The following is a 26,891-nucleotide window of genomic DNA, read 5'->3' as shown; positions in this document are numbered from 1 at the left end:
GTGTGGTATGGTGTGGTGTAAGATAGGAGTTACCAATGTAGCTGGATCAGTTAAAACAGAGCTGACATTTAGAGAGAGAGGGAGAATCTGACCAGAATGTGATCAGAATGACAGATGTGTAATGCGATATGTAATAAATGTGACTGATAAGTGATATGTTCTGTAACTAATGTGAGAGTGTAATGTCTGCGTGCGTGTGTGGTGAATGTGTGACGTGCAATGTGCGATGGGTGATGCTTAATGTGATTAGGGTTCATAATAATCTATAGTGTGGTGTGATGAATATGTGATGTATAGCGTGATTAAATGTGATGTGTCGTATGAACACTGATGTGATATTTGATGTATAGTGTGACGTGTAGTGTGATGAATGTTGTGGAATGTGATGAAGTCTGATGTGTGTACGTGATGGGTAATTAGTGAGACAAGATTGAACTATGAATGTGTGAAGCGCCGTGTTGTAATGTGCATGTGATGTGATGTCCTGCATGTGTGATGTACATGGATGTGCAGTGAGCAGACCTATTATGATGTGCGGCGCTGTACGAATGTGCGGCGCTGTACGAATATCATGTATATATGTGAAGTGTAGTGAGATGAGTATATGTGAAGCATATTTTGACGAGTATATTGTATGTGATGTGCTGTAGGTGCAGTGTAGGTGATGTGAATTCGTGATGTGAGCTTGTTTTTTAGTGCGATGTGAATGTGATGTGGATGTGCAATACTGTAAGTATGAAGTGTAGTGTATGAGTATGTTTTATGTAGTGATGTCTGTAATGTTATGTTTGAGATATGAAATGATGATGTGGATGTGATGAGTATCTGTAGCACAATGCGGTATAGTACATGTTTTGTGAAGTGATTGTACTGTGTATGTGTGATGCTTGAGCTAAATGATGTATGTGAGGATGTGATGTGCAGTGTTGTGTGAATCCCTAAGCCATGTTGTGTGTAGTGTGAGGAAGAACATAAGAAGAGAGGATTACTGCAGTAGGCCGGTTGGCCCATGCTAGGCAACTCCTAGAAGAGTAACTGAACAACTAGAATGAGATAAGGATAGCAGGAAGGCAGGAACTAGGTGGACGGATGAAGCAGATAATTTTGCTGAGCTGGCATGAGCAGGGTGACAACTAATACGTGTCCTCCTCACTTTCTCCCGCCCCCCCCCCCTGTCTCTCTCACATATACACTCCGTTCTCTTTTTCTCTCGCAGACCCCCCCCCCTCTCTCTCTCTCTCTCTCTCTCATCTGCTGTGTCTTTTGCTTCTCGTGTACACAGTCCCTATCCTCACATACTCATCTTCCCCTACACGCTTCTCTCCTACCACGCCCTCGTCTGTCTGTCCGTCTTACTCCCCCAACACCCTAATAGTACCCCTGCACAGGAACTGTCTGTGTGAGTCAACCAGCCTATTGCAGTATTTTTTTCCTCATGCAATTGTTATTAAAGGATGAAGTGACGTAATACAAGGTGATGACAACGACGACGACCACGATATGACGACGATGATGACAATGATTATGATGAACAGAAATAAAGAATGAATAATATCAGATTGATTTATACTCACCTCTGTCTTAGGATATGAGTAATTACATAACCGTACCAAACATTAGTTATATCCTAATCCTAACACTTTAACACACACACATAGATAGATAGATAGACAGATAACTAGACAGACAGATAGATACAGATAGATATGTCTAACAGAGAGAGAGAGAGAGAGAGAGAGAGAAATGTGATGTGGATATGATGGCAAGTGTAGTCATGAAAGTGTGGTGACTGTGATGTGAATGTTTAACTGTAACGTAATGATTGTGTGGTGAACGTGTGATGTAGCCTGCATGTAGTATAATGTGATGTTATTTTGCGATAAATACATGTATAGCAAATGTGCAATATGTAGCGCGATGAGTATGTGGTGAATGATACAGTGTGCATAAATCTTGTGTGAAGTGACGTGTAGTTAGGTGTGATACGCAGAGCCCTGTGTATGTGAGATAGTGAGATGGAGTGAGAGGATGAGGCAGACCAAAAAAAAAAAAAAAAAAAAAAAAAAAAGTCTGGTACTTTCGCTGGGGCAGAATGGAATAGGTTAACAACCAGTGAGTCTGAGTGGAGATAGACTTGTGGAGAAAGTGAACTAGTTATGGATGAAGACGACGAAGCTCTAGGCGATTATCATGATTTAATTGGTGAACCGATGTAATCACAATAAACTAAATAAGTAACTATAATAATAATAATAATTAGTGGTAGGTGGGGGTGCTCACCATCCACTCACTCGATGTAGTGCTGCTCTCGGGTGTCTGCCCTTTCCTCTTCTCCATCCTTCTTTCCTTCCATCCTCTTCTGTCTGTCTTTCCTTCATTCTTTCCTTGTCCTTCTGCCTACGGGTGACTTTACACTCCCTCTTCTGTCTTTCTTTCCTTCATTCTTTCCTCTTCCTTCTGCCTGTGGGTGACTCTACACTGAGTGACAACCCAAATGGTTTCCTGTACACTAGGAAACCAATTACTACGCTGGGTGGTATCCATATAACCAAATTTTGGCGCCTTATGGTTTAGTAGGTAATTACTGTGATCCAATCGGATTGAGCCGATGAAAGTTTATATCCAAGGGGTGGTTGGGGTTGATTGCTCATGTAATGCCACTCAGGGATGAGTCAGGCTGGTCACTCTCATCTTAAATGTCGGGACCAACAGCCTAGCCCCGGGCTCCTACGCTCCTCATTGGGCAATGTAGGATTGGATGATGGATGGATGGATGGATAATAATAATAATAATAATAAGACACGAAATAAAATTATAAAATCTTATCACACTGATGTTCACCAAATACTCTTTGTCTACAGCTATATGAATGCTTTGAATTTGAGTGGGTCGGTATTTCAGTTAAGATTCTACCGGAAATTCCATATCTTACTCGGTGTACTTTGGTGTGGTGTTGGTATGGTGTGTGTGATGTGTAGGGTGGGGTAGGTGTGGTGCGTATGATGTAGGTGGTGTGATGCAATTATGTGGTGTGACCAGTGGTGTGGTGAATGTGAGGAGTGGTGTGGTGTATGTGAGGAGTGGTGTGGTGTATGTAAGGAGTGGTGTGGTGTATGTAAGGAGTGGTGTGGTTTAGTAAGGAGAGGTGTGGTGTATGTAAGGAGTGGTGTTGTATATGTAAGGAATGGTGCGGTGTATGTAAGGAATGGTGTGGTGTATGAGGAGTGGTGTAGTGTATGTAAGGTGTTGTGTCTGTGAGGAGTGTTGCGGTGTATGCAAGGAGAGGTGTGGTGTAAGTGAGATGTGAGGTGTAACGAGGCATGGTGTGTGTGTGTGTGTGTGTGTGTGTGTGTGTGTGTGTGTGTGTGTGTGTGTGTGTGTGTGTGTGTGTGTGTGTGTGTGTGTGTGTGTGTGTGTGTGTGTGTGTGTGTGTGTGTGTGTGTGTGTGTGTGTGTGTGTGTGTGTGTGTGTGTGTGTGTATTGTAATGTCTGAGATGTGGTGTAGTGTATACTGTGTGGTGCAGTGTATATGTGAGGGGTGGTGTAGTGTGTATGAGGGGTGGTGTAGTGTTATGAGGGGTGGTGTAGTGTGTATGAGGTATGGTTTAGTGTATGTGTGAGGCGTGGTGCAGTGTATGTAAAGTGTGGTTTATGTGTGAGGTGTGGTGTCGTGTAAGTGAGGTGTGGTATGGTGTACTGTATGCGTGAGGTGTAGTGTTTTGTGGTGTTCTGTATGTGCGTAGTGTACTATTTATGTATAACGATGTAGTGGTGTGCGTTTGTGTGTGTTGGGTGCATGTACTGTTCTCGTATGGCAGTTATTCCATTGTCCAGTCCTTTCCTGCCCAGAAGCGTGGGGAAGGTTAGGTAGAGAATATATATATATATATATATATATATATATATATATATATATATATATATATATATATATATAAAGCAGGGTTAAGCCAGGTGACCACAAGAGGTATTCCATTGGCTTAGTGGCACCGTTTGGCTGGAGCAAGAATTAAAGTTGAAATTCGACTGGCAACAAGGAGGTTTGAGTTTCCAGTCAAAAATTTGGATTTCGAAAACTGTTTTTATATATATCAGACATTTTAGCGTCAACCCTTTGGCGGGAAAACCAAAGACGACAATAGGACGAGCTGTAAGTCTCTGGTGGGCCTATATTTACAAACTTTTTCGAGCTTAAATTGTATATATCATTGTTAGTTAAGTTTATACATTGTCTTACCCATACTGCTACCATACACTTCATAGACAACCTTGAGGGAATACTTGGCAAAACACACAAAGAAGAACTTTCTGATAGGAGTTGGCTGCTGTGGAGACTTGCTTATCCTTGAAAGTGCTTAAGATCCCATTTAAATACTTCCTCAAGACAAAGTTTTAGTTGCTCATACCAGCATTGTTGTAACATTATCCTTCTGCACTGTGATAACTCACAGTGACAGTAACTTAAGTATTATATGCAGTAGGACGATTCTTTTTTTTTTTTTTTTTTTCCCTTGTCCCAACCGTGATATTTTATTCAGACTAGAATAAATTTTCGAACTGGATGTAACCCTGATTAAACCCAAGGTCTAGTGAGATAACACACCTAGATTAAACCTTTCACTATGAAAGGCCTCTTGAGATGCGTAAAATTCTGGGGGGTAGCAAGAATAAAATGAAACGTCCTTGGGCTGAAAGGATTAATAACAAAAAAAGGGGCGGGCAGCCACTCCTAATGATAATATCTTATGAAGAAATCGTCTCAAGCTACATAAAACCGCCTTGTAAGTTGAATAAAATCGTATCTGTAGCTAAATATTAAGCCGAATGTCTCAAATATTATACTCTCCTATGCTCACTATAATAGTTTCCAAAGTCCAATATAATAATCAAAGCTGAGTACTGTTGTCTCCTAAATTAAATATAATAATCTTAGCTGAATATAATCGTCTCAAGTCAATTGATAATCTAAGCCGATTTATATCCCAAGCCAAATAATTTCTTAACTTGAATAAAATCGTACCGGTACCTAAAAATCGTCTATACAGGCAGTTCTTGACCCAGTACCACTATTCACCGTAGCGTACCGTGCAATACTGGTTCTGTCAGGGTAAAAACTACCAATTTCTCCTGTTTTTGTATATTCATTTCGTCTTGCACACACACACACACACACACACTATAGCTTAGTTACTCACTGTGGTGTTTGTGATGGATATTTGGTGGTGTGATGTATGTGGTACGGTTGTGTGATGTGGCGTATGTATGGCTTGCAGCATGTGGTGTGGTGTGGTGTATGTGGCGTCGTGGATGTGGTGTGGTGGGAGTTGTTACGTGGCGTGGTGTGGTGTAGTATGGTGTGGTGTGGCATGTGGTGTGGTATGGTGTAGGTGGTGTGGTATGTGTGGAGTGGTGTGTGGTGAGGTATGTGTGGCGCGGTGTGTGTGGTGTGGTGTGTGTGGTGTGGTATGTGTGGTGTGGTATGTGTGGTGTGGTAAGTGTGGTGTGGCGTATATGGTGTGTGTGTGTGTGTGTGTGTGGTGTGGAGTGTGTGTGGTGTGGAGTATGTGTAGTGTGGCGTATGTGGTGTGTATGTGTGGTGTGGGCTGTGTGGTGTGGTGTGGAGTATGTGGTGTTGTGTGTGTGGTGTGAAGAATGTGGTGTGGAGTATATGGTATGGTGTTGTGTTGTATGGTTTGGTGCATGTGTGGTAGGGTGTGCTGTGTAGTATGGTGTGATTTATGTATGGCTGGGACTATATGTGGTATGGTTATTATTTTTGTGGTTTATGTGGTGTATGCGTGGTGTGGCGTACGCTTGTGTTATATGGTGTAATGTGTGGTATGGTGTGCTGTGTTGTATGGTGTGGTGTTTGGTATTGTGTGTGGTATGGTGTGGTGTATGTGGTATGATGTGTGGTATGGTGCTGGGTGTGTGGTGTATGTGCGGTGCGATGTGATGTGTGGTGTGTGTGGTATGGTATATTCGTATGTGTGGTATGCTTTACTCGTGTATGTGGTGTGCTGTATGTAATATAGTGTGGTATGGTGTGTGTATGAGTGGTGTGGTGTGATATAGTATGGTGTATGAGTATGGTGTGGTGTGCGTGGTGTATGAGTGGTATGGTGAGGTGTGGTGTATGAGTGGTATGGTGAGGTGTGGTATATGAGTGGTATGGTGAGGTGTGGTGTATGAGTGGTATGGTGTGGTGTGTGGTGTATGAGTGGTATGGTGTGGTGTGTGGTGTATGAGTGGTATGGTGTGGTGTGCGGTGTATGAGTGGTATGGTGTGGTTTATGTATGATGGTGACTATGTGGTGTGGTTATTTGTGGTTTATATGGCGTGGTGTTATATGGTGTGGTGTGTATGCGGTGTACGTGATATGGTGTGGTGTCTGCAGTGTGACTTGGCATAAGTGGTGAAAGATATTTTGTTTATGCTGATATGAATGGCATAATGTGAGCATCGTGTAAGTCCTGTAGCAAAAATATGGTATATTTATAGCATGTGTAATTGCATGTGGTCTGCATGTATGATATGTATTTATAATGAGTTCACGTGAGTTATGAAATAGGGTGCTATAGCTTTGAATTCATATTAACAGCGATGGAAGTTTACTTTAGTTGTGATGGAAGACAACTCAGAATGCACAAATGACTACTGTACAGTACATATTTTCAGACATGAATGGACTACACAAATAAAATCAACATCCATGAGCGGTATTTTTTTCGATCTATATAGAAATAAAATTCTTTGCTAATCTAATTGCCCATACAAAGTTAAATGGGCAATTAAATTCACGAGCTATATGATTTATATAAGGCTTTGTTAAAATATATATATATATATATATATATATATATATATATATATATATATATATATATATATCCGGGACGAAGATGTACTTGGCAGGTTGGTGATGGGTCGAATGCAACGTGTCCGAATAATATCGTTGTATTATAGTACTGTAAGTTTCGATTCACATTACCGATAATGATTTGAAATACAAAGATGTTATTCGGACACGTTGCATTCAGCCAGTCATCACCAACCTGTCAAGTGCATCTTCGCCTCGATTTAAAAAAAAAAAAAAAAAAAGTTTAGTACCTGAGACTACTGGTGTTGTATAAATTGCTTCCGTAGTTACATAAATTTTACACGAATAGCAGCTACATGACATTTTTTAATTACTGGAAATGTCGTAACTAACATTCTACAATACGTAACAACAGTTTCTAATAGTAACTCCCACAGAAACATAGCTCTCTTAGAACACTCTTTCCTTCACTGTTGTAACGGTACGAGGTGACGCGAGCTTAGCGCCCGTTTTGAATCCTACGCGTTGATTGGACGACTCGGTGGGAGCGCACAGTATGAAATTTCCCGCCACGACAACCACACTCCCTCCCTTCCCCTCCAACACGCTCTCTCTATCCTTCCACCCCCTCCAGCCCCTACCTCTTCCATCCCCTCCCCCTCCAGCCCCTATCTCTCCCTTCCCCTGCCCCTCCAGCCCCCCTCCCTCTCTTTCCTCTTTCCCTCTTCCCTTTTCTTCTTTCCCCCTTGCCTTCCTGCACTTCTCCTTTCACCTCACCCTCCGTCCCCTCCTTTATCGTCTCTGCTACCTACCCTTCTCCCCCTCCCCCCCTGCTGCTTCTTCTCCCTCCAGGCCCCCGCACCTTTCTACAGTACCCCCTTCCCGCTCTGCTTCATCTCTCTCGCACTCCCTACTCCTACCCCCTCCCTCCCTAAACACCTCTCCCCACTCTTTCCCGCCCTGCTTTCTCTCTCGTCTCCCGCCACCCTCACCCACCCTTGTCTCTCCGTCCCCCTCCCCTCCCTCTCCAACCTACTTCACTCATCATTCTCTCCACCCACTCAACCACTCTCGTTTCCTTCCTCTTTCACTCCAGCTCAATTACAAAAATGCATTTTTTTTTTTTTTACAATTAGAATGTATCTGCCTTTATGTATCAATCCTTCAGAGAGCAGGTCCCCAGTATAAAATTCTGATTACGATTTTATTCAGATGAAACCACTGCCCTCTTAGCCCCTTCGACAGTAGCCCTTTTAATATATTATTGTTGGCTCTGGACGATGTTATGCAATTTGAGACATCTTTTGTAGCGTACGGGTAAATTGTTCTCTGGAGATTAAAAGAATTACACAAGAAAATCGTCATAGGATTGAGGTTAACTTAGCACAAGGACTATACACCTTTGCTCTTATCAGCACAAGGACTTTATCCTTGATCAAATAAGACAAAATTTAGACCATTCGTAGTGAAAGGAACATCTTTCATGACTTTAATGCGAGGTATTTAAAACTACTGAAAATTGCCTGAAGGTGGAGAGTTTTCTCACTGAAGGGGATAAATACAACAAGCATGCTCAATGGATCTGCTGTCAGTGTAATCCATACAGTTTCCATCGAAACTATTTTAGACGAGGTATTAACTAATAGCTGAATATGACTGTCTTGAAGTAAGGAAAAAAAAATCCCCTCGGAGAATAAAAAGCATGCGCAATGGATGTGATGTAAATGTATATCCTGAGTACCATACTATAATTTATAAATTACCGTAGATATGTTTTCTGTCGCCAGTACATCCCAGGTAAGCCATAGTTGCAATATACAGTTTCTAATCATCAGCTCGATTTATGACGCAGTGTCATTTGATGAGAAATGAGGGGGTTAAATGCAACAAGCATGCGCAGTGGATAAAATGTAATCTACATGCGTCATATATACTCCATACAGTGCCGAAAAAAAAATATATATACATGCAGTATTATACTGTGAATATACCTACATCACGCCACTTTTATATTATCTGCTCCTTGATGACGCAGTGTCAATTTGAAGCATAAGACATCAAATTACAGTACTCTCGTATGTTTCATATTCTTTTCACCGAGAATATTCTGTGATTTTATATACTTTGACAAAACAAGACAAAACCTATTTCGTAATGTTCCTCTCAGCTGAACTGTGATTTCGTCAGATTTTTTATTGCGTATGCTGCTACGAACAAAGGAAATCCAAGCTACCAGAGCAAAATAAAACCCTCCTGAGTGATGCTGCTAAATGTGTTGTAGAGTGAAGTTAAGGAGCATCAAGTTCCCGCTATAGGCAATACTTTACCAAGGTGAAGGCAAGTGTGCAAGTGTGCAACAAGCATCGTTCATCCCCCACATGATCCGAAGGCACCTATCCCCCCCCCCCCCACATCCCTCTCTCTCAGCGAGTTCAAACACACGGAGTGAGTACCCCCTTGCGTATCTACAGCGTTGCCAGCTCACTGCTTGACGAGAGAGTAGACGTGGCACATTCATTAACATGCTATTATCTTTCAAACACATGATGTTTTAAGAAAGAACAACTATCCATACGAAAGTTCTAATGCGAACTCACCATAACAATGTGATGCCAAAGGATAGGGGCTTTTTTTTCATTTGCTTTCCTCTCACTTGAAATTCAAACTTGGCGCGTCTCCCCCCCTTCCCTCCTTCTCCACCCGTTGTCTGGCCGCGCGCCAACCCGATGTCAAAAACTGAACCAACTTTTCCTTAAGGTTTCGTATGTTTCATATAACTTCGAAAACAATAGCTCTGAGAATACTTTGCATAAGCTGGGAGTCACACGGTAATTGTTACTTATTTTGCCACAACCACTGTCTTTTGAATGATCTTCACTCACAAAAAGATGCGCTAAATATAGGAAAAACTGGAGATGTACTGGATAATTTTGTATATGTTGCCTGTCACATCGGTCACTCCCTCCCAGCCCCGGCTCCTCACCCGCCTCTCCCGCGTAGTTCAATCTCTGTTCGGTCTGCCACGTCTACACTAGCCTCTTGGTGTTTATAAACACCAACAACAAATGCTGTCTGTCATAAATTATACTATGTTTGCTCTGCAGTCATTTTTCTGCTCACCTAGTTAAAGTTTCATAGATGATACTTGTAAATGATGAAATGCAAAATTCATGGAACTTATATCACGAAAAAAATGTTGCCCCTAAAAAAAAAAAAAAAAAAAAAAAGTGAAAGCTGAATGAGTCATTTAAAGTTATTTTTATGTAATATCCAATTGTTTACATAAAAGAAAGTAACTACCACTATCCCTAGAACTGACGATATATATTTAAATTATTCATACAATCATCATATACCTTCCTCACCTGGTCCAGTTGCTGAGATGATTCAAAGGCTTAAATATAATCAACGCGGGAGTTATAGATTTGGCTAGTGTCTAAGGTTGAGCCCCCCTACCTGCCATCGAGGGCTTAATTTTAGCTCCCGGGTGTAATGTAGGTGAGTCAGGTCTTGCTGTTTTCAGGGCTACTTGAACTCACACCGTTTTGGATTCACTCCAAAATATCGTACCATACTTGATCTGTGTATCCCACTTTAAACGAAAATAGTTACACAATGAAATCACACTACAGTGCCTAAAATAATTTCAAATAAATTATCTGCACTGAATTCAAAAGTGCACACTGAATTCAACCTGCAATACCTACACGAATATATTTATACCACTTTGAATTTGCACGTAAATAACTGAACCATTGAATTCGCATCACCACTCTGAATTCACTTTAAAATGCATACTACACTCTGAATTCACACCAGACACTCCTTTGAATTTATACTAAAATAACTGCATCATGAATTCATACTAAAATACCCACAATACTTTGAATTCACTAAAATATCTACTTTACGCCACTTTGAATTCACACTACAGTACACCACATAGAATTCACACTAAAATATCGATATACAAAAGTCGTTCAACACAGCTCATGCAAAGTTAATGGTATACCAACCAACATGACACCTTCCTGTCTGTATGACTATTATACCAACACATCTACCTTACAATTGGCTTTCTAGATATCCGGCATACAGGCTGGTATACCAGTTCAAACTAGATATACCGTCTCACTAGATATATTAACCCATTTTTAATACCGTCAATAGATTTATCTTACTGCCTACACTACAGTCGTATATACCAGTTTATACCCGATATGCCAACTCATATATACCACAAATAAAAATATGCGTCAGTTTTATATCGTCAGATCTATCTTGCTCACACTAGATGATCATTGTCAATTCAGCTAGGTTCCAGGTATACTAACCCATTATAGCTATGCCTTTTAATATGCTATACTATTTTAGGCTAGATATACCAGTTAACACGATATATTCTAACCAGTTCACACCTATGAAGCTTACATGACTGCATACACCAGCACTCTGATATCCTAGGCCAGTTCACACCAGCCAGCTCACACGACCGAAAACCAAGGCACGAGATATCCTATACCCGTATCAGTTCACACCAGCCACCTCACATTAGTACTCATATCTGCTCGTCGGGGCATATAAAACCTTTCAAGGTACCAGTCTAATTCACAGTTTTTATCATTATTATCGATAATTCGTAGTTCTCGCCTGATTCACGTAAGATATCCGAATTGTATATAAAAAAAAAATAGATACTACTACGGAAATACAGTGAATTAGACATGATTATGACAGTATGTTCTTACGTTCACCTTTAATAACCATTTCTAAATATCCTAACCGTAACTATTTAAGACTAGTATATAGCACAGTACTTTACACCAATGCAAATAAAATACCAAATTCATAAACATCGAAATAATACCACGTTCATACCCATTTCTTGAGGATACGAAAAATCTCTACCAAATAAAGCCAAGAACACTAGTAAGATACCAGTCATCACACCAAAATTCCACCAGGTATATCATCAATTAATACTTGTATTACCGGAGGTTTGCATTATACCAGGCTCATACGAGACATTATACCACAACATATTAAACAGCAATAATTACCAGGTCATACCAGCCATTCATACCAGAACATGCTCGACAGCCACATCATACCAGGCCATACCAGCCATATCATTGCACGTAACAGCCAGCAGTATCATAGCAGATCGCTAGGCATCAGTCACGTGCCACACTATACCAGAGCCATATACCAGATCATGAGTCATCAGGATATACCAGATGACCATATCAAACTAGTAAATTGCTAGATTATACTATATACTAAGATATAACAATAGTCAAATAATACCATGCTCATACCAGGAATCCGTATAATATCGGGCATACTCAGTCTAGACTACAGCATCATTTTTAACACCAGAAGCATCTCGTTATACCAATGGTGTGGAGCCTGCACTACCCCGATCAACGTAATAGTACAGCTTTCAAAGTAATTCACCATATACTAATATTCACACTAGAAATGCAGCATCATTTTATTGCCAGGAGTCAATTGATTATACCAGGTGGTGTCAGACGACATCTCATGATCAATCTATTCTTTAAGGACTCACGCCAAGATTCAAACCAGAAACTCAGCATCATTTTGAAACCAGAAAAGGCAGATGGTTATACCAGCTGGTTTGGTACTGCTTTTACTATCAGTATAATATCGATACTTTCAAATAATTTCTAGAATACTTCTGCAAGGACTAAAAACAGAAGCGCTGAATAATTTTCATACCAGGAGAGGCTTCTGATAATACATGCTGGTGTGGGGCCATGCTCATCCTCTTACCACTGATACAATACCAGTACTTTGTAATAATATACCACAAATAACAAAGAGTACATCACGTTATTACCAAGAGGCAGCTGATTATATCGCGGTGGTGGGCAGGACTGCTTTCACGATCAGTATAATAATACCAGTCAGTACTTTCAGTTATATAAATTCAAAGATAGTGTTATACTATGGGATTCTAGGAGACATACCAAGACTCATACCGAAAGCGCGCATAATTTTCCTATCAGATGAGGTAGATGATCATACCAGCTGGTGTGGGGCAGGGCGGCTCTCACGATCACGGTCAATAATAATACCAGGGGCAGAGGCAGAGCGTCGGCACAGCTGCTGGTTACCTAGAAAAAAAAAAATTCTATACCATGACGGACACGTACTTTCCTCGTATTATTATTATTATTATTATTAAAAATCAGTCAGTTTTTAGTACCCATCCGATTTATGCTGGAAACATGATGATGGTGGTGGTAGTGGTAAATAAATAATAACGGTACTACTACTACTACTACTACTAATAATAATAATAATAATTCATATCCTGTAATTACCATTATACGTGAGAAAAGGGTGTGTGAGCTGGGGGACGGTGGCGAAATGGCGGGGAACAGGACGACGTGGAGGGGATTTGTTTGTGGCCACCCCTGTCGATATTAAGGCGTCTGAAGTGATTGGATTATGTATACACAGAATCATTATACATAATTTAATCACTTCAGTACGATGAAACTTATAACTTATCATTTTTGTGTGAAGAGCCAGTTAAAATAATTATAATTTAGAGAAATCCTTCATAGTGAGGTGGGGGCAGATTTTCATTCTCACTACTGTCAGACGATTGTGTTCACCCCGTACAGTGAAGGGATTACAACGCTGTGCAAAAGGATGGACCGTGTTTTATTCTTGATAATCCCAGACGATTTCATTCAACTTACGAAAGACTCCTCGTAATGAAGCGATTAAAAAAACTACAGTACAAATAGCTAGAATAGGAAGACCAAAACTGGAAAGCTGATATAACCATCTGAAGACGACAAAAAAACAAATTACTGCAGAACAAAGAATAGAAACTACAGTAAAAGCTAAACAAAATCTAGTTAGAAAAGCAAATACGAAAGTTAACTGCAGTTTTCGGTGTCACATCAATTTACCTGGCCATACTAGTACAATGCAAAATTAATGAGAATGGGACAAAATAAGAAATAAACCAATATATTCTTCGGTATATTCAACAGTATTTTAGCCTTTCAGTACGATGACGTTTTTTCGTAAACTTCTGCTAGTTAATTTTAATCAGCTCAAGAATGTTCCGTAGCAATGAGGACAATGAATCCTAACTCCTCCCGCTCCATGTCTCGGTATGTATATAGCATTTAATAATGTGGAAAAAGATGTTATGGAATCGATGAGGGTAATCGATGCAACATGAGTATAATTCTAGCAGACAAATAGTAGGCCTATAAATAGTGAAGTGTTTGTAGAAACATTTCCAGTGAAAAAATTTATTACTGTATTGTATCTGCTGCTATACAACATGGAAGCTTTCATCCTAAACTGTGATGAAGAATGACATGATCTGGTGTGTGCACTTCGTGGACAATAGTATGTTCATATTCTGTATCACCAAATATGGCATGTGGTGAAGGTACTTAAGAATTCATAGAGAACTTAACCTAGCCTACAGTATCCAGGTCTACGAAAGTTACTGAGGCATGTATGACAGTATAATAATGATAACCATATAAGTTGTTACCTAGGTTAGGAAACCGTTACTCTATAGGGACAAAGTAGGCTGTATCCTGCAGCCTAATACCTAGGTTTGCTTCTGCTATGTTCATCAATAGAAGTTTCTCATGAACTAGTCCACCGATATGGTTATCTTGATGCATTAGCATAGGTAGGCCAGAATAATGCAAAAGCTGGAGTTTTTGTCTGCAAATGAAAAAGCCATTGCAAACTGATGAAGCTAGGGGTCCTATACTTCCCTGTTATATATCTCATTTCCCTCATCACTTCTTTGACACAGTGCCGTTACATAAGGATTTCGTCTTACAGTGAAGATTGTCACTGATTCTCAAAATGAAATCAAAGTCAAGTAATCAATTAATATTATTAAAGGTAAGATTACTCTGGCACACTCCGACCTCCATGACCGCTCCATTTTCAACCTCTCTAGCCAGGGAGTAACTCGATGAGATCAGGCTAAAAATGTCTTTTTTTCTCCATCCCTGGCTCAAAGTTGTATGATTTATGCACTACAGTTACCTATAGAATTGTTCTGAGTTCATACACTATCCATTTCAAGCCTTAGTTAAGTTTATATTGAGAGAAAAATGAGTAAGACTTACTCATGTAATCTGGAGACATGGCCGCGAGAGGTGCAGTTTGTGTTTGTTCATCTAAATTCTCTCATTTATTATACTAAGTCAGTGGGTCACAGTGCTTATTCACTAGTATAGTTCGGACCACAAATACTTCTCCTATCGAATTATATATAGATTATGGTAGTTAACATGCATATATAGGAGATATAAAGCCTTAAATAAGCCGAAGTACAGTTTCGTATTCGACTTGCTCTCGTATATACGATGATTTCTCAGTGCAACTGCATCGCACTTCGTAAGATCTGTTACAGAATTGTAGCTGAATCTATATTCTACTGATACAGTGCAAAATTATACAAAACAAATGATTCTGAAGGCTGTGGCATCCCATGGAAGTAAGTTAACAAACACAAATGGTCGCGAGCCCCGATCAACTTCGAACGAAAACGAGTGTTCATGTTTACGCTGGTACTTTTGCGTCCGCACCACCCGCATATAAGTTCCGTCGAGGCAGCGTGAGACATCATTCGCTCACTAGCCTCCGAGCAGTAAATACATCACTTGCACCAACCTCTCCATATCAATAGACCAACGCCATGGCTGACGCTGCTGCTGCTGCCCCTGCTCCTGCCAAGAAGGCCACCAAGGCAAAGAAGCCTGCTCCTAAGCCCACTCATCCTGCTTACGCTGTCATGATTGCCGCCGCAGTCAAGGCTTTGAACGAGCGCTCTGGGTCTTCCCGCCAGGCTATCTTGAAATATATCGTGGCTCATTACAAGATTGGTGACGAGAAGAAGGCTGGTGCAAGTCTCAAACTTGCGCTGAAGAAGGGAGTGTCATCTGGTGCCCTGAAGCAGGTTAAGGGAGCTGGTGCATCTGGGTCTTTCAAGCTCGTCAAGGATGAGAAGCCAGCAGCCAAGAAGGTCAAGAAGCCTGCAGCCAAGAAGCCAGCTGCCAAGAAAGCCGCTAAGAAGCCTGCTGCGAAGAAGGCCGCTAAGAAGCCTGCTGTTAAGAAGGCCGCCAAGAAACCTGCTGCCAAGAAGACTCCCAAGAAGGCAGCTAAGAAGGCCGCGAAGAAGCCCGTAGCCAAGAAGCCCGCGCCGAAGAAGGCTGCCAAGAAGCCCGCTGCCAAGAAGTAGATGACGAGCAAGACCAAGTTTAGGTGTTAGCGGCATCTCTAGGTGCGACCTATATTACTTCTGTAAGAAGTGTTTAGTTTTAAGTAAATTATATTGTACCTGAAAATTTTCTTATGCAAGAGTCTTCTTTGTATATAATATATATATAAATATTCTAGAGTTTTTATATATATCTTTGTTTCTTTCTCCATGTGATTAAGGACTGGTACTGGGAATAGTTGAAAAGGTGAATGCAACACGGGTATTGAAAAATAAAACGAACATTGGTTATTTAATGAAATGAAAACTGGTTGACTGATGAACATTGAAGAACTGGGTATTGGGGAAGCTGAAATACAAGTTTGGGAAATTGAATTATAAATTTGTGTCTGCGATGAAAATTGGGTTTTCAGAGCAATGGATGCATAAGATTTTGAAGGGGGGGGGGGAGGCTGTAAGGGAACGGTGAATAGAGTACGATACCTTATCTACATTGATGGGTTGGGAAAGATGAGGAAGGAGAACTAGTGAAATGAAATTTGAGAAAACTAGAGTGGTTAACTGATGAACATGCAAGTCTAAGTAGTGGACATTGAGAAATCTATATATAAAGCTTGGCAGTAGGGGATCTACAGTGTTGAGCTGTCTACTTTGGGTACTTCGGGATGTAATTTGGTCATTAAAAGCAGTGGTTATCGGGAAAAAAAAAATTGGGAGGAGGGGGTGGGGAAATGGAAATGGGCTATAAGAATATTGGGAATTCAGAGCATGATAATCTACAATAGGGTTGGCAAAGCTGAGGAAGGAAAAATAGTATGCTGAATAACGGAACTGCCACGTAATAATAATAATAGTACATAAATCCTTTAGAGATGAATATTGGCAAGTGCTGACGTTGAAAGGTAGGAAGCTATTGCTATACGTAAAATGGGGAAACATTGGTTAGTGACATGGGTTGAGTTGAAATGGCTGAAACAATTTTACACAAACTGTACCAGCTAACGATATTTGTTAAACGTACATGCACGTAATACCACGATGATTGTAAAGAGGAACATGCAGTATATACCGAGAATGACATTGGAGCAAAAGGGATGTTGATCATTCTGCATTTTGGGAGTGATGCCTCGGTTCGTCACCTAACAATGGATGTGATCTAAATAATCAATACTCTGCCTAAATGAACCTTGTGTTGTCGAGAAATGAAACTTCGCAAGGTTTGTATGCTGTCACAAACAACAGCTTGCAACTAATAATCCTAAGTATTTTATGGACATGTAGGCAAGATAATGATTGGCTATCAATATTTGAGTCAGTTCTCTAGAGAGGAAGAAAACGGGTGTATGAGGATTACAGAAAACTGGTGTAAATAAACGTTGCTATGGCAACGTGAACGTGGACTCTAAATTAGCAGTGTACATTTCTCCAGCTTCCTATTTAGCTTAGACATTCGTGACTGGCTTGTTTAATCATGGGAGACAAGGTAAGTTTGGATAAATATTTGCCTTTTTTTTTTTGTATGTAATTACTCTTGTCAACAGTGAGCTGTAATTCAGTTACTGAAAATGCTGAATCAAAACTATTCAACCTACCAGTACAGTGACAAATTTAACCACGTAATGGATTTTATAAATGCAGGGATTAAGGATACCTGGATCACTTGTACGGAGTAAGTTACTGAGTAGTATTTCTTTAGGACAAGCTATATTCTGGTTACCACGATGCGATTTAGCAACCTCTTACCGTAGGAGAATAGTAGCTTTTGGGCACCCATCTGACGGGAACGTCGGCAAATTTATGGTCCCCATTATATTTTAATCTACATGCATCTCTGCTCTTCAAGACTTAAGGGTTATATATTATGAGAAAAGCATTATATTACTAAGTAAAATCAATCAACTTTGCCATGATGAGAAGTATAGTATTTATAAATTATTATTATTATTATTATTATTATTATTATTTGTAGCGAGAGAGACCTTGGCACTTACCGTTTGCGATTTATTTGATGTTATTGAACCATTCCCTTGCATGCTGTTTGTAGCGTTTTATTTTCGACTTACTTTTAAGTAAACACTCTTTTAACTAGATAAACTTAAAGAGGATATTTGTGTGATGCCAGAAAAAATAACCACAGAAGTGTTAGGATTTCAACAAACCCTTTTACAATACGACCTTAGGAGTAAAGTTGTCTGCCCTACTTCTATCTATCTGTCTATTGGCAGACACCTTAATCCCTTATATTGGGTGGCCACAAACAAATCGCCTCCACGTCACCCTGTCCTCTGCCATTTCACTGCCCTGCTCCCAGTTCACACCCCCCTCTCTCATATACCTCTCCACTCCATCTCTCCATTTCATCCTTGGCCTTCCCCTCCCTCTCTTCCTCTTCACCTTACTCACACTCTCCTTGTCAGTCTCTTACTCTCCATCCTCTCCACATGGCCAAACCACCTCAGTGTGTTTCTCCTAACGCTTCCTGTCACATCCACATCCACACCACAACGCTCTTACACATCCTCATTTGTCAGTTTGTCTCTCTATGTGACTCCACAGGCTCCTCTCAAATAACTCGTTTCCACTGCTTTCACTCTTGACTTGTGTCCCTCTAACAACGTCCAAGCTTCAATTCCATGTGTTTGACTTGGTATCTCAATACTGTCATATAATAACTTTTTCACGTCCATGCTCACTTCCATTTCTTATCACTGCCTTCAAGGAACCAGCAACCTTTCTTCCTTGTTGTACACTTTCAAGCGCTTCACCCTCCTAACTTCCATCCTTACATATCACACTACCCAAGTACTTAAACGTACTCACATTTTCCATTTCATCATCATTCAACCTCACTGTATATTCACTGAGTTCACCTCCTCTCGAAGACCATAACTTTACTCTTCCCATGCAGATTCATCTTTAGATTCTGTTTCTTACACACTCTCCTAAACTCAACCACCAAGCCTTGCAGCTCCCCTTCGTCTTCAGTTGACAACACATTATCATCTGCAAACAACAGTACAGGGAGTTTCCAAACACTGCCCTCTCTCATTAAGGCCATTCCAACATCCACTGCCCTACCTTGTATCTCTTTTATAACCCCATCCATATACAGATTCAACAACCATGGAGACATGACACATCCCAGTTTCAACCCAACCTTCAAATAGAAAAGCTCACTCAGTTCACTATCCATATGCACTGCAGCCTTAGCATCCTCATGCATACTCTTCACAGCATTCAACAACTTCCCATCTACTCCATAATTATATTCTTAATACTTTCCACGATCCTTGTCTATCCACCCTGTCATATGCTTTCTCCAAATCCATGAAGGCCACGTACAACGTCTTTCCCTTCTCTAGAAACTTTTCCACTAAAGGTATAAGAATGAATATCTGATCTACACAACCTCTTCCCTTCCAAAAGTCTCCCTGTTCTTCTCCAACTAATTCCTCTGTTATTTCCCTAACTCTGTCAATAAGTATCCTACCATATACTTTTCCTATTACACTAAGAAGACAAATGCCCCTATGATTAACACACACTTCTTTTTCCCCTTTTCCTTTGTACAAGGGAATAATTATACCTGACTTCCAATCCTCTGGGACCTTACCTTCCTCCCAGGCCAATCTGCACATCTTCCACATCCATTCTACACACACTCCATCAATTCCTGGGGCTTTCCCCATTTTGACTTTCTTCATTGCTTCCACAACTTCCATCCTACTGATTTCTTCCTGTCTTCTCACCTCCCTCCTTCTCCCAGCCATTCCCCAGCCACTTATACTAGCATTACTTTCATTCTCTATATTCAACAATTCATTAAAGTGTTCTCTCCATCTGCTCGTTTTTTCTCCTTTCTCAACTATTAATCTACCATTTTTGTCTTTCACTCCCCTACTAACTTCACTGCCACCCTGTCTGACTCTCTTTACCTCTTTTCAGAACATTTTCTTACATTTCCTCCACTTGACACTCAAATTCCTTCCAAATTCCTCATCCACTCTCTTCTTACTCCCTCTTACTAATGTAACTCTCTCTTCCGCCTCTCAACTTCTTCCACGCCCCTATTTCTCATCCATTCATTGTATGCTTTTTTCTATTGTGCCACAGTCTGTCTCACCTCTTCATTCCACCATGCTGTTCCTTGCACCCCCCTTTGTCTTCTCGTCTCCCCCCACACCACCTCATATGCTGCACATATTTCTTCTGTGAATATCTTGCACACATCTTCCACGTTCCCCATTCATATTTACCCAATTGTTCCTCCCCTTCTTTCTTTTATTCTGCCTTTTTCTCATCCTCTTGTAACCTTTCCACTCTCCTTGCACATACTCCTTCCTCCCGTCCTTTCCTTCTTCTATTTCTCCATTTTACTTGGACCGTGATTCTGACCACCACCAAGTGGTGGTCAGAAAGTCCACTCCCCCAACCTCTATATGCTCTTGCATCCATTACACATCTTCGCATCCTTTCATCCACACACACATAATCAGTCATTGCCTTTCTTTCATTCAGTTCACCATCCACCCTTCTCATCACTCGCCATGTATACATGTGAATCATTTTGTGCCTGATGAGGGTACTGGCTATCACCAACCCCCTTCCGGGACAAATGTCCACTAAAGCACTGCCGTTCTCATCTGTCTCAGCAGGCCCTACTTTAAAGCTGTTTATATGCCTTCAGTCCGATGACGTATTTTTCGCTTTTTTCTTGATCTCTAAACTTATCCAAAATTTGAGAAACTCTGGTGATGTTATTCGACTGGGAGAAACCTCTGGAAGTGAAGGTGTTATCATGAGGCGAACTGATAATCCCGGGACCCCCCCCTTTCTCTCTCTCTCTCTCTCTCTCTCTCTCTCTCTCTCTCTCTCTCTCTCAAGATTGCCTGGATACGCATGTCTTTACTCATGCAGCTAGACGCCTAACAAAATCAGTGTATGTTAAAGTGGCAAAAATAGACAGGCAAATAGATATACAAACAGATGGAAAGAGACGTACATAAAGCAGTGTGTGATTTTAGTTAACTGGTACTGAGTTATTTAAACTGGTTATAAATTCTTGATCGTATCGTCTCCACTGACCCTCCCCACCTTTGTTAATCCACTCGTGGTCGAGGCAGTTTTAGTACTCTGTCCCAGTTAACGCCGGTCGATTTTATCCACCCGTCATAAGAGCCTGCGCGTTTATACTGTCGCCATTTATTCCATGGTCTGGTCATCTGTACTCCTTTTACTCAACTTGGTCTTAAATTGCCGTGTCTCCTTGAATGCCGAAATATAACAAAAGATTAGAATATGATGCTAGTCACGGAGAACTTGAAAAAAGCTAACTGTAAAAGGATGAAAATCTGGGCCAAATTAGGTAGGTATGATTCTTGTTAACACCAGACGATTTGATTCCACTTCACGACAGACGAGTTTATTCAACAGAGATATTACTTCTAGCTGAGTGTGTTATTCCTCTGTTGACACATTACATGAAATTTACCTAGGCTACCCCAGAATTATTTTATTCTGCTGATGGTAAAGACTGTTTTGTTCAGCTGAGGGGAAGGACGATTTTTTTTTTTTTTTTTTTAACGAGGGTAAGGACAATTTTTTCTGGGGGTAAGGACGATTTTTTTCTGAGGGTAAGGATTTTTTCTGCAAAGGGTAAAGGAGATTTTCTGCTGATGATAAGGATAATTATCTGTTGAGGGGAAGGACGATTTTGTTCAGCTGAGAGTAATAACGATTTTGTTCAGCTGAGAGTAAGGACGATTTTATTCAGCTGAGGGTAAGGACGATTTTTTCTGTTGAGGGTAAGGGGTTTTTTCTGCTGAGGGTAAGGATTTTTTTTTGCTGAGGGTTATAATGATTTCGTTCTGCTGAGGGTTATACTGGTTTTATTCAGCTGAGGGTAAGGAAGTACGATTTTGTTCAGATGAAGGTTAAATGATTTTGTTCAGCTGAGGGTTACAATATTGTTCATCTGCAGATAAGGACGATTTTGTTCAGCTGCATATAAGGACGAATTTTTTCATCTGAGGGTAAGGACGATTTTGTTCGTCTGAGGGTAAGGACGATTTTGTTCAGCTGCGGATAAGGACGATTTTGTTCAGCTGTGGATAAGGACGATTTTGTTCAACTGAGGATAAGGACGATTTTGTTCAGCTGACGGTAAGGACGATTTTGTTCACTTGAGGGTAATGCTAGTGGTCATATGGTTAGAAAACTCAGGATTAACCTCTGGACTACATGAAATTCCCTGTGCTTAATAAAAACCATTAGCCTGATTAAAACACCCTGGTATGTCCGTAGCAGTGAAAGGTTATTCGGATGGCGTAGTATTTTATTTTTGATGCCTCCAGACGATTTTATCCAGCTTCGGGGAGACCGTGTAGTGAAGGGCTAAGTGAAGGTAGTATTTCATCTCAGTCTGAAGTCTCCCAAGCTTAGTAACCTTGGAGGTATGAGGAATATAACAAATGGCTAGTAATGAAAGGGTGAAAATAGGCTTGATAAACCTCTCCAGTTAGAAGTCTCACACGCTGAATAAAATCGTCTGGAGATAGCACGAAAAAACATATGGCTCGTAGTGAAGGGGTTAACTTTTTCCTGAATATTAAATCGTACAGAGAAAATATATAAAAAAGATCCAGCTGTATCTAATTGGTTTCTTTTTATCAGCAGATCGTCTCGTGCCGGGAGAAATGATGTCAAATTGTAATCAGCTTTAAGCACTTAATCTTCAACTATCTGGTGGGGAAAGAAAAAAAAAAAAAAGGGTCCCTGTAAACCTTGAAAGAAAAACGCGATATGCTTCCTTATCAGTGTTATCTTACAGTATGGCAGTATCTGAGTTTCCCTGATTACATTTTGTTGTACTCGTTCCACAGGAGACTTCTTAGCACCTGTTTCTTTTCGATTTATTTTGCGTAATACATCTCAAATTCCCTCTTACAATATCGTTTTAATATCATCATTCGCGTCAGTCAGAAAAAAAGAGAAAATACAGGAATACAGCAACTGGCAGAAAAAATCAGTTAGTAGTATGAGATTATTTTATCAGAGCGACTAAGAATATGATCAGTAAGCTGTCCCCTAAGTGGGGGTGGAAATTTCTGAACGCCTCTTTCCTAGCGATTTATTCTGCAAGTTACACCTCTGTCCTTTCGTGTGTTACTAAAGCAAACTGTGTCGATATTGTAACGATATAAATAACATGAGACTTAAGGTGTGGTAAAATAAATTGCTATGAAAAAGGTGTGACGAAACCTCTTTTTCCATCCAGAATGACTAGCATCATCATCATTATTATTATTATTATTATTATTATTATTATTATTATTATCATCATCATCACCATCATCATCATCATCATCATCATTATTTTAGCGTAATAAAATTCACCTTCACCTTAACCTCTTGAAGCTGGTGATGTATTTGAAAGTTTCATTCTTGCTACACGGATCTAACTTGGGACAGACTGCTACTTGTGAAGGGGTTAAGGATGACTGTGTCCGATTCCTGCAGTTCTTCACCGCTGAATAATATAGTTTGGTGGTAACAATAATAAACCAGGTGATCCTGAAGTGGGTTACCTTGTTCACTCGAGGACATCTTTATTTCATTCTTGCTAACTCATGACGAATAATTCAGCTTAGGATAGTGCTGGAGGGGTTGGATATAACCATTAATTTTTTCACCACCAGATATCTTTTCAGACGTCAATAAAATTGCCTAGAGATAATAAAAATGTCTCTGGATTGAAGTTGTTAATATGAGAGTAAGACCTTTTGGGTGCTGGAGATGGATGCCCTCATGTGGTGGCACCGATGTAACCAAGCGGCTGAACTGCCTGGTTGTATAAACATCCGTCAACTTCTTCCCTACCCCCTCGAAAGGAGGGTGGTAGACTGCAACAGAAGTTCAGCTCAAGCCTGCAGTCCACTGGGTTCACGTTTCAGAAGAGCTGGGGGACACAACGAGGCGTTTTGTTTCAACCCCTGCAATTCCAAGACAAATATTTAATTTCATTCTTGCCATCTCCATACGATTTTTAAAATAATATTTTTGGGCATTTGGCGAACTAATGACGTTAGATAATCATCACCATCATCATCATTATTATTATTATTATTATTATTATTATTATTATTTTTAATGCGAGAGACCCTTGCTAAGCTGAATGAAATTGCCGGAAACTACAAGAAAGAACGTTTCTGGATTCGGTACATGGCGTTGGTCAGTCCTCTCATAGGATTTAGATATAGTGTACCTTATCCTCGGCGATTGATCTGATATATCTGTTTATCTGTCTGTTACTGGTGAAGTCTCATTACGTAAAAAGTGAACAGCATACAAGAGAATAACCCGGGTGTAATATGCAAAACAAATAGCATGGGAAGAGCCTCCTATGCCGCCAAGATTATGATGACGCGACAATAAATATATGATTATTGCATTTAAGTGGTTTATGTTGGCCGTTGTATCAGAATATAACGCGACACTAAATATATGAATACTGAATTTAAGTGGTTTATATTAAGTACTAGACCTCGCCTATGGAAGACGACTAATTACAGTATGATGCTGTGTCAAGTGCAGCCACTCATATGATTAGATAAATTATAGTGGTTTTATCAGAGTTAGACCCTTGAGCTAAGGTTATCAGTCGAGGTCTGATTTTCCCACATAATTTAGTTGGTCACACTCGCCTTAAATGTCGGGACTGAGTTGACTAGCCCTGGATCCCTACGCTGCTGAAAAAAAGTTGGATGATTAGCCTATATAAGGCCGAGGGAGACATTATAGCTGTAATGTTACTAATTTGCGTACTTATTTGTATTTAATGTGGACCGTATCAAACTATTGGTAACATGAAGCGAGCGATTTAAATTCGAGACAGAAAAAAGTATCGTACCCGAAAAATTCCTTCATTACGTGAATTCTTATGATTAATAAATTTATGGCTGAAGAAAAGTCTCATTGAAGGGGGATAATGGAAATTGTAGAAAGCATTTAATTTTTTTTTTTTTTTTTTTTTTTTTTTCTACAGGGTAGGTACGATAGATACTGTATTCATGCGGATGAACTGGCCAGTAACAGACAACGAAAGGCCACTCCTAGACGAAATACAACTGACAACAGGAAAATGATTTATGCCGTTGCCAGAACCAATGTAGGTGACGAGGAGTCAAGTCTTCGTCGACTTTAGATGCAATGTGATGCACGAGTAACTCATTTGTAGCATGATGTATCCTTTGATGTATCTTTAAATGTGTATTTAGATTAGTACAGTGTCTAAAAGGTGCGTACGAAGACTGCAAAAAAAAGGCTTGGTTTCACAATCTTATTTTTCGTGTTGTAATCAAGACTATTTATCAGGATCGCAAAGGAAAGTGGAACGCGCAAACCTCACGTCACTTACCCTTCCTGCAAAACAGATCCATGTTACAAAGCGAAATAGATCCCAAATGTGAATCGGCCCGACCATAATCGTATCCCGCCGACCCCAGGTGAAGTATTTACAAAAGATCTTAATCAGTTTTATGACGTAGGAGTATCAGTTTAAATATTTTCATGAATAATATTTGTCGCATTTTCCCGTCATTAAGCATTCTAGATAGGTTGTGAATTGTTTGGCAGCCGTATTAAGTGTATGGATGGAGAAGTGTTTGGTATCTGTGTATATTAAAAAAGTACAGGCTGAAGTGTGTGGTAGGTGTATGATTTAAAAGTGTAGGTTGTGAAATGTTTGGCAGCTGTAAAAGTTAAAAGTATAAGGTTATGAGGTGTTTGGTAGCTGTATAAGTAAGAAGTATAGGTTGTGAAGTATTTTGTAACTGTACAAGTAAAGAGTATAAGGTGAAGCGTTTGGTAGGTGTATAAGTTAAAAGTATAGGTTGTGAAGTGTTTTGTAGCTGTACAAGTTAAAGTATAGGTTGTGAAGTGTTTGAAATCCGTGTGAAGTGTTCGGTAGGTGTGAATGTCAGAATTATAGGTTATGAAGTGCTTGGTTGCTGTATGAATTAAAACTATATTCATATGGTCTCTGCTCAACGTTAAGCCCTAGAACGTCTATGAATACACGTGCAGATCCTTTGCTTCGGGGCGGTGGAGGTGGAGGACGAGGGAGGTGGCGTGGGGAGGAGGACTGTTCGAATCTACTACTACCTGGAGGACGACACCATCAGGGTGGTTGAGACGCCCACACACAACGCGGGTGGAGTGCAGGGTTGGTAGAAGTGCTTTTCATATTTCAGCAAAGAGGCAAGATCTGATTCGGGCGGAAGTGAAACAAAAAGTAGCTTACATGTTCTTGCTACGTGGTTAACTGCGTTTTTTCTGATATTGCAGCTAATGCTAGACGACTTTTGTCCCTCTGATAGTGAGTCACAGGAGCATGAGAGTATTATAGTGTCATAAGCTCTGTTCTCAGTATTTTCACTTCGATGACGCATTTTCTATTTGATTCTTGCTAATTTTAGATGATTTTAGTCAATTCAGGACAGGCCTCTAGCAGTGAAGGGGTTGATGCAGATATATCCAACTCCTGTAGTTCGAAAAATCATCAAGTCCAATGCAGCTGTCAGATATCAAGAATTTGAAAATACCTAATCGGACTAAAGGAGTTGGAATTAGCCCCACCAGCTGAAGTCATTATTACTGTATAAAGTATCGTAGCCATACCTTCATCGCTAATCACTTCGGCAGTAACCGGCGCTATAATTATCACTAAAAATAACACTGATTTTACTTCAGTACTTTATTAATGAGCAGCAATTTTTGTAAGCTGTATTTCTGTTAGTGATAAACCAAACGAGAGCATGCAGCAGTTAGA

General features: G+C 40.2%; 2 protein-coding genes across 2 annotated transcripts in view; both read left to right on the top strand.

Moving 5' to 3' along the window:
- The first annotated feature begins 15,493 nt into the window (after positions 1-15,493).
- LOC145401399 (histone H5-like) lies at positions 15,494-16,254 on the top strand. The gene has a single exon (XM_080273737.1). It carries the CDS (start codon positions 15,542-15,544, stop codon positions 16,082-16,084), a length of 543 nt encoding a protein of 180 aa, XP_080129863.1. The 5' UTR covers positions 15,494-15,541; the 3' UTR covers positions 16,085-16,254.
- Positions 16,255-17,534: 1,280 nt separating this feature from the next.
- LOC145401329 (EF-hand domain-containing family member C2-like) overlaps positions 17,535-26,891 on the top strand; it is a 36,052-nt gene continuing 26,695 nt past the window's right edge. Inside the window, exons 1-2 of the mRNA XM_080273654.1 lie at positions 17,535-17,546; positions 26,147-26,285. Coding sequence (XP_080129780.1) covers positions 17,535-17,546; positions 26,147-26,285 — 151 coding nt within the window. The remainder of the gene's footprint in view (positions 17,547-26,146; positions 26,286-26,891) is intronic.

Source organism: Coenobita brevimanus, chromosome 55 (genome assembly GCF_032717465.1).
Source record: "Coenobita brevimanus isolate Jiangsu-jjx chromosome 55, ASM3271746v2, whole genome shotgun sequence".
NCBI lineage: Eukaryota > Metazoa > Arthropoda > Malacostraca > Decapoda > Coenobitidae > Coenobita > Coenobita brevimanus.
The sequence above is the reverse complement of the archived record's forward strand: the minus strand, read 5'-3'. Positions and strand labels throughout refer to the sequence as shown.

Bases quoted from the DNA above. Each gene is read 5' to 3' on its own strand.
- LOC145401399 (XM_080273737.1), top strand. From the start codon at position 15,542: ATGGCTGACGCTGCTGCTGCTGCCCCTGCTCCTGCCAAGAAGGCCACC.